The sequence below is a fragment of the Glycine soja genome, chromosome 17, assembly GCF_004193775.1.
Source record: "Glycine soja cultivar W05 chromosome 17, ASM419377v2, whole genome shotgun sequence".
Lineage (NCBI taxonomy): Eukaryota > Viridiplantae > Streptophyta > Magnoliopsida > Fabales > Fabaceae > Glycine > Glycine soja.
In genome coordinates, this window is record NC_041018.1 from 39,998,758 (window position 1) to 40,008,668 (window position 9,911).

At 34.4% G+C, this 9,911-nt stretch overlaps 2 protein-coding genes across 3 annotated transcripts; both read left to right on the forward strand.

The window, feature by feature from the left end:
* Positions 1-1,125: 1,125 nt before the first annotated feature.
* On the forward strand, positions 1,126-4,762 carry LOC114392903 (transcription factor ALC-like). 2 transcript variants are annotated; one of them, XM_028354156.1, is made up of 6 exons: positions 1,126-1,570; positions 2,036-2,125; positions 2,204-2,269; positions 2,394-2,459; positions 3,703-3,981; positions 4,239-4,762. In XM_028354156.1, exons 1-6 carry the CDS (start codon positions 1,250-1,252, stop codon positions 4,314-4,316), a joined length of 900 nt encoding a protein of 299 aa, XP_028209957.1. In that variant the 5' UTR covers positions 1,126-1,249; the 3' UTR covers positions 4,317-4,762. The 2 variants fall into 2 exon arrangements, with proteins under 2 accessions (XP_028209957.1, XP_028209956.1); XM_028354155.1 differs by having other exon boundaries at positions 1,127-1,570; positions 2,033-2,125.
* A 1,764-nt stretch (positions 4,763-6,526) lies between these two features.
* Positions 6,527-9,695, forward strand: LOC114391393 (probable BOI-related E3 ubiquitin-protein ligase 3). The gene is made up of 4 exons (XM_028352394.1): positions 6,527-6,702; positions 6,890-6,990; positions 7,319-7,641; positions 8,935-9,695. The coding sequence occupies exons 1-4, from the start codon at positions 6,626-6,628 to the stop codon at positions 9,460-9,462; spliced, it is 1,029 nt and encodes a 342-aa protein (XP_028208195.1). The 5' UTR covers positions 6,527-6,625; the 3' UTR covers positions 9,463-9,695.
* Positions 9,696-9,911: the final 216 nt, after the last annotated feature.

Sequence of the window (9,911 nt, forward strand, 5' to 3'; positions counted from 1 at the left end):
GTCGGTAAAATTAGTTTTAATTTAAAAATACCCTAAACACTAATTTTAAATATTTAAATACGATTGATTTGTTTAAATTAATTTCAATAACATGTTTTAAATGAAAAATATGTATCGCGATATCTGAATAACTTTTCTTTTATGTAGAAATCACCGAGCCAAGAATTTTACCATTCGTTTAAGTTTGACTTTGTGCTCTCATGTTACATAACTAAAATTGTTTAGCAGTACATTGATCTTCCCTTTTATAACCACCAACATATAGATACACGACTTTTATTTAGTTTTAAATAAAAGAGAAAGAAAAAAGTTTAATTCTCCATACATTATCAATAAATTAGAAATCATATCAAATGTGATTCTTTTTAAGTAATAATTATAAAAAGTTAATAAACTTGTTATACACCATCTATAAATGAATGATATAAAAAAATGTTTAAATTAGCAATAAGAATCGAAAATGATAATAAAATTATGTTGAAATCCACACAAAAACAACCACTAGTCGTTTCAGAAATTTATAGTGAGTTTGATCTCACCATGTTACCAAATACTATTCATTAAATAGACTTGATTTCTCTAAAGAAAGATAAAATAGATTATCACAGTTATTTAAAAATTATCTGTTAATTTTCTTATTAATAACTAAATCATTTACTATATATTATGGTGAGTAATTTTTTTTGGTGTATATTATGGTGAGCATATTATTATGTAAAGTGAGTTACTCAGTTTAAAAATGCTATTTTAAAAAAATATATATATATTTAATTGAAATTTGATATCAAACATTTTTTTATTGAAGGATATTTTGAGGATAATCTTATTAAATAAGACTTTGTTAATTAAAATTTGCTTATATTAAAAAAAACCCAGAGATTTTTATTATTTATATTAAAAAATGGAAGTGTTACAAGTTCTAATTAAATTTTAAGAGAAACACATGTAAATATGCAGCAAGGGAAGTGATAATAGAGGCGGGAGAGAGAGTAATCAAATTGTAATGACAACAGTAAACGACCTCGTACAAACAAAACAGTGTAATAAAGCCAATTTAAAACGTTAATCCCGCTTACACAAAATCCTCTTGTCCTATTCCTATTTGCTACTATTTGCAAGCTTGCTGAGCAGAGCATAGCATAACAGAGCACACCACCACCAACATCAACATTCTCATTTTCTCTCTCTCTCTCTCTCTCTCGCTCTCTCTCTCTCTCCAAGTTGTTTTTGGTTTGATCTTTCAAGTTCAATGGCTGGTGACGTAGGAAGAGCCTTGCCTCCTCCTGATTCAGAAGAATTCTCAACCTTGTTCAGCCAACTCCTCCATAATTCTCCCCCACTAGGAATGGACCCCAATCATTCACCTCCTGATTTCACCCCACACAACAACACCATCGACATCAACATCAACAACAACATCATCAACAACAACAACAACAACAACAACAACAACCCTGTTCCTTCCTCTCCCTCAAATTTCAATTTGTCTGACCCCCATCATTACATCCCTGCCTCTGATGCCACCACCTTCAAACAACACACCCCTGATTTCACTTCTTTTTCTGTTGAGGTACCACTCCTTAGCCTTTCCAATTCTTTTTATGCTTCCCCACAAAAAAAATGTTTTATCACTTCCACACACCCTTTTAACCCAACTCTTCAATTTAAATATCAAAATTGAAACTTGCTCAACATCAAAATTCTCTATTACTAATAGTCAAGGTTTTAAATTGCGGTCACGCGGTCGCGTTTTTGTGGCGATCCTTAATATTCTAGGAAATTGCAGATAAATATGGCGGATGTCAACGCAATTGCGGTTGTGGAGACTCAGAAAAACCTTGATGTTATGGAGAAAATCGTAGTAGTAGACTATTTTTTAAAACCTTGCTGATAGTTTATATGTTTTTGGCTTCAAAGCTTTAAGGAAACTTAGAACACAGAGTTTGGTAGATCTTTTGAAAATTCAAAAATTGCATTTTTGGATGGCCTTTTTTCTGTTAGTGAGTGGAAATTTCTTTTTTGTTTTTGATAGAAGAGTGTGGAGGCATCGAAACCTGTCCCACCACCACGTTCTTCTTCGTCAAAGAGGAGTAGAGCTGCAGAGTTCCATAATTTGTCTGAAAAGGTTCTGTTTTGATCTTTCAATTTTATGAGAAACCTTCCTATTTTTCTTAGTTCTGATTGATGATTTTGATGTGTGCAGAGAAGGAGGAGTAGGATTAACGAGAAAATGAAAGCCTTGCAGAATTTAATTCCAAATTCTAACAAGGTACAATATCTCTACATATATTTATAATCATTTTCCTCTTCAGTAAGTTGATTAATCTTACATAATATTCTCTATTTTTAGATTTTTTTTTTCTTGACGAGTCCTTTGTGTTTGCTTCCGATAGACAGACAAAGCTTCAATGCTAGATGAGGCCATAGAATATTTAAAGCAGCTTCAGCTTCAAGTGCAAGTAAATTTTCTTTCATTCGGCTTGTGATATTATCTTATCACTCCCTAGTTGGATATGTCTTCTGTTCTATACTTGACTCATGTGCATTCTTTTGTCCTCTGCATTTAGTTACTTATTTCACAATAGGATTTTCCTTTTCATGAATACTTTTGAGCTAACAATACATTCTCTAGCACAACCTTTGGAATACCCTTTCAATTCTTATTTAACGAGCCTTACTCATAATTTTATAGTTTCTAATAAATCTTTACCAATAACAAAGTGTATTAGAGAGGAGAAATTATTTTTTGGTTGAGACTATAGACACATGGTGGTCCTAAACCATAAATTGATTTATGTTAGATAGTGTGTTGTTAGCACTCCTCATACCTTTTTACTATCAACGAAAGAATGGATTTTTCATCGAGATTTTCCAATGAGATGAACAGTTGAGAACTTTAAAACCTGTTTTGGGCAGTGCAATCTACATATCATTCTGCTAGGCTGAGTTACAGAATCAATAAACAACAAATATTATAACTGTTTGTTCGCATGCTCAACCATGATTTGGCATGGAGGGTTTCTTTTGTTAGTCACCAAAAGATAAACTTTACAACAGTGCTACATAACTTGAGAGGGTCAGTTAACTCTTGAATATTTTTGTGCTACACATTGTCCTTAACTACGGCATGTGCCGTTAATGTTAATGAAACAAAAGACTAAATGCCCATTGTGGTCCTTCTAAAGTTGTTTCAATTCTTTTTGGTATATTTTGTGACAAACCAATTTTTCCAAAAACTTAAGTTGTTAGGTGAAGATACGTGTATGATTTTTATATTACAGTTTTAACAAGAGCCCTTGCATTTGAAGTACGAATGATTCTTAGGTCTATTTTACCTTGTACTGAAATTCAATTTTTTATTAGAAGAATATAAACAACAATGATCAAACTCTAGACCACTTGGTAATCGAAGTTTTGATACTAATGCTACGAACCAACTATCCTAAAAGTTGAAGTTGTTAGGCAAAGACACGTGAATGCTTCTTATATTACATCTCGTAACACATTTTAGAGTTGGTAGAACATGTTGAACCTATAACACATGCTCAAGCGGCTTCAATATTAACTGATTCACTTTAGTTAATTGAGGGTGAAAAAAGAAAAGAAAAGGCTTTGAAGTTGTCATGCTACATTTAGGTTATTTGGTTCCATTACTCTTTCAATGACTAATTGTCACTTTAGTACTTGTGATTGATTCTGCAGATGTTAATGATGAGAAATGGTTTGAGCTTGCATCCAATGTCTTTGCCAGGAGGACTAAGACCTATGATAATGTCTCAGACTGGATTGAACCTTGATGGGAGTAATGGATTTCATAATTCTACCAGTGCAATTGCCTCATCTTCAAATGATGAAAGCTTAGTGCGGCATGCTTTTAGTTTTCCAAAGCAATGCAGCATCTCAAATCAGTCTATTGGTGTACCCTCAGTGACAAACATAGCAACTTCGGATACCTCATCCACTTTTCATCCCTCTATTAAGGTTTGTGTTCAATACTTCAACCTTTCAATATCATATTACGTAGTTGTAATGATGGAAAAATTATTATATGATCTAGGATCATTATGAATCTATAGTTTTGACCAATCTTGATATGACACATAGCTGAGTTTATTTATTTTTAACTCTATCATAAATTGAAAAACTCAACTATATATCACGTGCAAATTCGTCATTATGAGTACTTTATTTTTCTTAATATGTCAAGCTTAACGACTCTTCTTTGTGCAATTTTGAAGGATGCACTCTACGGCAACATGCCACAACTGTTTATGGATACAACAACGATGGGAAAACCCTCTCCAGATGTGTCTTAAACGGCTTGATTTCATTGAGGGATAAAAGGATTTTTTTAGATGGCAAGTCACCTCGTAAAAGGGTAGCTTTGTTCAGGCATTATAATCTACATTTAAATCTGCTCCCTACATGACACTCCATTGGGTTGTTCCTGGTGCAGTTTAATTTGTAGCAGTTTGACACAATCTTTGTGCCATTGTTGACACTTGCATAAAAATGTACAAGTATTTTATAACTTCATCAATTGCAAAATGCAGCTAATGAAACATTCTGCAACAAGTTGCGACTGACTTGTGATAATTTTAGATCTGTTATATTCTTGGATGATTAGATATATTTAACAAACTGCATATCGATGTACAATATGCTAGAGCGGAGAAAACAATATTGTGATCTTTGCCACTACTTTCTAGGTTCAAGAATGACCCTACCTTATAATATCAGTTAATGTGTTGCATGGACTGTATACTGATTAATTTCCATTTAAAGTTGACACAACTACACAGGGCCTCTCTAATGCAACTAGAACAAAGCCAAATGTTAAAAAACTATTAGTTTCGGTTATCCTTTAAGTTGTTAGGCTTGTTATAATCTGTGTGTGTTTGGATACCACAAGAAATCGATTTCGGGAGCAAAAACCGTGGTGTCACTGTAAATTTTGAGAAGCAACAATGTGTTGCTTTAGCTTCAACGTGGGATCGGCCACGATTTTGTTTTGCCGTGCCACCACCCCAATTGTACAATCTCAAAAGAGTTGGTGGATAATTTTTTTTATCCACAAATGTTAGTTTAGTTTTGTCAGAAATGTCAGTTGATAGGCTGCAACCTCTCCTCCCTCTCTTCTCCCTTCACTCTTTTTCAACCACCGGATCAATCTTATATCTCCAGAATTTTCAAATAATCATTATAAAATTAGCATGGAGGGAGGGAAGGAATGAAATTACTACCATCTAAAGTTGTCATTGTCATAAACAAAAGAACATCAAGAGAAAGAAGAGAAGAAGCATGTGACCTTACAATGAAAAGCATGAACTGTTGGCAACAAATAATACTATAATGGAAGAAAAAAACATGCAATGAGTAACCCTCTTACCTAGCTAGGAAGGAGTTTGTGTAGTGTCGGGAATGAAAAAGACTTGGAGCATGAGATGAAGATTTAAGGCACGCATGCATGTTGAAGAAAAGACACAGAAGGTAGAGGTTAAATTCCTTCTATGGTAGTAATCACTTTACACTAATGATCAATAATCATGTTCCATCATCACTACCTCTACCTCTAAGTTCAGACGCGGTCCTCACCCTACAGTAAGATGTGTTGTGAACGAGTTTATCGATTTGTTCACAATTCTGAAACCCGAGCTTTCCCTTAAGCATGTGGGCTATACATTGTTCATTTTTTTGTGTGAATTATTTTACAACACTCAAAGTAAACTAACTTTTGTAAATGCATTTTACTATCTTACGGAGCTGAATTTTATTGTAAATGTATATATATCTTAAGGTGGTGTTTGAAAAAGTTCATTTTAATTTATGAGAATGACTGATATATGTGTTTGAAATCGCGGTGAGTAGTAAGAAATTACGTTTGAAATGTAAAAATGATAAATTATTAGCTTTTCAGTAAATGTAAAAAATCACATTTATGATGTGAAACCAAACATGCCATATAACTTTTCCGTTAATTTTTGCTAGCTTATTTTAATAACTCTTGAATGGATATTGCTCATGTTTGTTTTAACAAATGAACAATGATATCAAACTGGGTCGTACCATTAGAGCTAGCTGAAGTGATACTTACGTAAATGGGATAGTTGCATTTAAGGGACAGATACATAATAATCAGAAAAGAAAAGATGTATATGGGATTCATCAGAATTAGAATTTCATCATTTAAAAAAAATGACTGCCCAAGTTTAATGAAGTTACAAAAAAACTGATGTGTCACACTAAGAATCATATAAAAATTATAAATAATAAAGTTGATGAGTTGCCCCATAACTTTAGAGATTCTCTAAGCTTTATAAAGAGTTTATCAAAATAAACTATTTTTAACTTAACTTATGATTAAGCTCTTATTTAATAAAAAAAAATATCAAACAAATATTTAATTAATATTTACCTAAACGTGTCTAAGAAGCACATGTTGTTCGGTTTTTATTTTGGGCCAGATTCTCAAAGTTGGGTTAATTCAAACGTTTTATTTTATGAGTGAATAATAAAAAAAAGAAGCATGAGGGGCAAGTGTGGAAATTAAAAGAAACTTCTGCGTCGACCACCTCGTCATTTCTTCCTTTCCATTTTCATTTCTCGGTGTTGTTGTTCTTCATCCATGGCTTTTCCTCAGCACCACTTCCAACAGCACTACCAAACCCAACAGCAACAACAGCCACAAAACAAATCCTTCAGGTTATTAATCTAAGTACCCTCTCAATTTTTTTTATTATTGAAATCCCAAACCATTTCCCTTCCTTTCCACCCTTCATTTTACCAACCCTTTTTGATATTTTGTTTATTTTTACAATTTCTCTTTGCAATTGAATCTTCTTTGCTTTTCTTTATATTTACCCCCTTTATTGTTTTCTTTTGCTTTCAGAAATCTGCAAACAATCGATGGTCAGATGTCACAGCAGGTGGCGTTTTACAACCCTACTGATTTGCAAGATCAATCCCAACATCCACCCTACATTCCTCCATGTATGTAAATTCTTCATCTTTACCCTCCCTTTGTTCAATTTTGGTTCTTTTGTTTTTTTTTTTTTTACATGGGTTCAATGCTCTCGAAAATCTCAACTCTTAGGGAAATGACCCTAGCTAGGTTTGTTGGTGGTACCCTTTTGGTCATTTTGAGTCAAAGTTGTATCTTTTGTGTCGTATGATGATTCAACCCCTGGAAAGTTTAGATTTTTGAAGTATTTTGTGTGTTTTTCCTCAACATTTCTTATGGGGTTGTTGTGGGGTTGACATAGTAAGTTAAGTCCTAGATTTTATGTGTGATGTTTTTTTTTTGTTTCTGTTTGTTTAGTTCATGTTGTTGGGTTTGCTCCGGGTCCTGTTCCTCCTGCTGATGGCAGTGATGGTGGAGTTGATTTGCAATTGCAATGGAATTATGGTTTGGAGCCAGAGAGGAAGAGACTAAAAGAACAGGATTTTTTGGAGAACAATTCTCAGATATCTTCTGTTGATTTCCTTCAACCACGATCAGTGTCGACTGGGTTGGGCTTGTCACTAGACAATACTCGCCTGACATCCACTGGAGACTCAGCTTTGTTGTCACTCATCGGTGATGACATCGAGCGTGAGTTGCAGCAGCAGGATGCAGAGATAGATAGATTTCTCAAAGTGCAGGTAAGCTTTGGTTTTGATGTCTAGTTTGCCATTTTATTGGTTACTTGTTCAAGCCTTCAAGGTAAACTATTATAAGTTAAACCCATTTATTACGAGATTTGATAGACTCCTCCATGATTAGAGTATAGAACTCATTATTTATGCACACCTGATGTATCTTCTATTGTTGATACTTGATAATTGGATCTCTTAAGTGTTTGATTGCACTAGACTAATGTAAGTATTTCTTCTGTCGCTAATATTGTGTAATTTGTATGAAGCATGCACTTTCTGTTTTCTCCTTATATGATTAAAGGAGATACGTATTAGAGTGGGATGTAAGTTATATGGAAATGGAAGCCTGAGAGAATTCTCATTCATAATTCTCATTACATGGTGCTGAATTATCATGATCAAATGAAGAATCTGCCTGCATCCATTCTAGGCATTATACACCTTAAGTAAGATCTATTCTAAGACGCCGGCTACAGTGGGAGAGTTGCACATGTCTCCCACCGTGTGCAAGTTTATTAACACCACTAGATCTCTGTCTTCTAAATTGATGGCTAATATTCATTTCTTTTTTAATTTCTTCCCTCCCTTTTCCCTATTTACCCTCTGCCTCATCTTTCTCTTTCATACGCCCATTGCCGCGGACCGCCATGTGCGGGCAGTGGCATTTCGTTTTCCCTGACAGCATTCCACCTCCCCTTTCTTTCTCTCTTCTTCCTCCCTCTTCTCCAGATCTACAAATTTTACTTACCAAACCAACTCGCAAAGCCATTCAAGAAATCAGCCGCATTTTGTTTTTTTTTTCGGCAGCGTTCTGCCCCCTTCTCTTCACCACTTTCCTTGATTTTCCTCTTTTAAATCCAACCGCTTCCCTCTCAGGTGCCACTTCTCTGATAACATTTTATAAAAATATTTATGATTAGTGAGGTTGATTCATGCTATCAAAAAGATGTGCATCATATGTGACATGCTCAATTTTTTACTCATGCTGGAGAGTAATCTCCCTTTTTCTTGCCTCTTGCTGTTATTGAATAATGTGTATCATATGTATGCATCACTGGTTGAATTATTAAAGAAATCTGATCAAGCTTCATCATTTTCTCTTATTCTGCACTGAGTTTATGACAGTATCAATAAACTGTTTTTCTTTTCAGTAATTGCTTCAATGTTCAAATATAAATGCCTTTTTTTACTGTGTTGGAACTTGTATTTTTAGCCTGATTTGGCATCTGTATAACTGAGAAAAAAAAACTTTCTCTACTTTGAAGATGCAACACTAATTAATATTCTCCTTTCTAATAGGGTGGACGTTTGCGGCAAGCAGTCTTGGAGAAGGTTCAGGCAACACAGCTTCAGAGTGTCTCACTAATTGAAGACAAAGTCCTTCAGAAACTTCGCGAGAAAGAAGCTATGGTAGAAAGCATCAACAAGAGGAACATTGAACTCGAAGATCAAATGGAGCAGTTGACTGTGGAAGCTGGTTCGTGGCAACAGCGAGCAAGATATAATGAAAATATGATTGCTGCTCTCAAGTTCAACCTTCAGCAAGCATATGTCCAAAGCAGAGATAGTAAAGAAGGATGTGGTGACAGTGAGGTCGACGATACAGCTTCTTGCTGCAACGGCCGTTCCCTCGATTTTCATCTGCTTTCGAGGGAGAACACCGACATGAAAGAGATGATGACATGCAAGGCTTGCAGAGTCAATGAAGTGACCATGGTTTTGTTACCTTGTAAGCATCTTTGCCTCTGTAAAGATTGTGAAAGTAAGCTTAGTTTCTGTCCTCTATGTCAATCCTCCAAATTTATCGGCATGGAGGTCTACATGTAACTGCAAAGTATACTTCTACTTGTGAAATCTCTAATTTCATGTTTTTATTATGTGTCCTTTCATGTAGCTTGTGTCTCAAGGACCATGACACCTTGTAACTAGTTTTTAAGATGTATTTGACCATAATGAATTTCACTTGCTTGAGAACAGTGAATTTTGAAAGGATGTCTAATAAAAACCATCAATGCATCGAAGCACGTGGTTGTAACACCACATGCATATTTGCTCGAACATTTACTACACATTCGTCAAATTTATTTAGCGTCGAGAGTGTATTTGGATAATACAGAACTGATTCTACCTTACTAAATCATGGTAATACCATGAAAAATTAATGTTTTTTCTGAAGCTATTTCAAACACTATAAATTTACGTGCAAGTTAGAAAGAATTGTTTTCATTTGATGTTTTTTTGTTTACAATCTGTGCGACTGAGTTTAAGGGGAGAAT

What these genes read in the sequence shown, in the direction of transcription:
- LOC114391393 (XM_028352394.1), top strand. Translation starts at nt 6,626, where the DNA reads ATGGCTTTTCCTCAGCACCACTTCCAACAGCACTACCAAACCCAACAG. An exon ending in CCACAAAACAAATCCTTCAG is followed by an intron (nt 6,703 to 6,889) that starts GTTATTAATCTA and finishes TTTTGCTTTCAG; the next exon opens with AAATCTGCAAACAATCGATG. An exon ending in TCCACCCTACATTCCTCCAT is followed by an intron (nt 6,991 to 7,318) that starts GTATGTAAATTC and finishes CTGTTTGTTTAG; the next exon opens with TTCATGTTGTTGGGTTTGCT.
- LOC114392903 (XM_028354155.1), top strand. Translation starts at nt 1,250, where the DNA reads ATGGCTGGTGACGTAGGAAGAGCCTTGCCTCCTCCTGATTCAGAAGAA. An exon ending in TAATTCCAAATTCTAACAAG is followed by an intron (nt 2,270 to 2,393) that starts GTACAATATCTC and finishes TGCTTCCGATAG; the next exon opens with ACAGACAAAGCTTCAATGCT. An exon ending in AGCTTCAGCTTCAAGTGCAA is followed by an intron (nt 2,460 to 3,702) that starts GTAAATTTTCTT and finishes TTGATTCTGCAG; the next exon opens with ATGTTAATGATGAGAAATGG.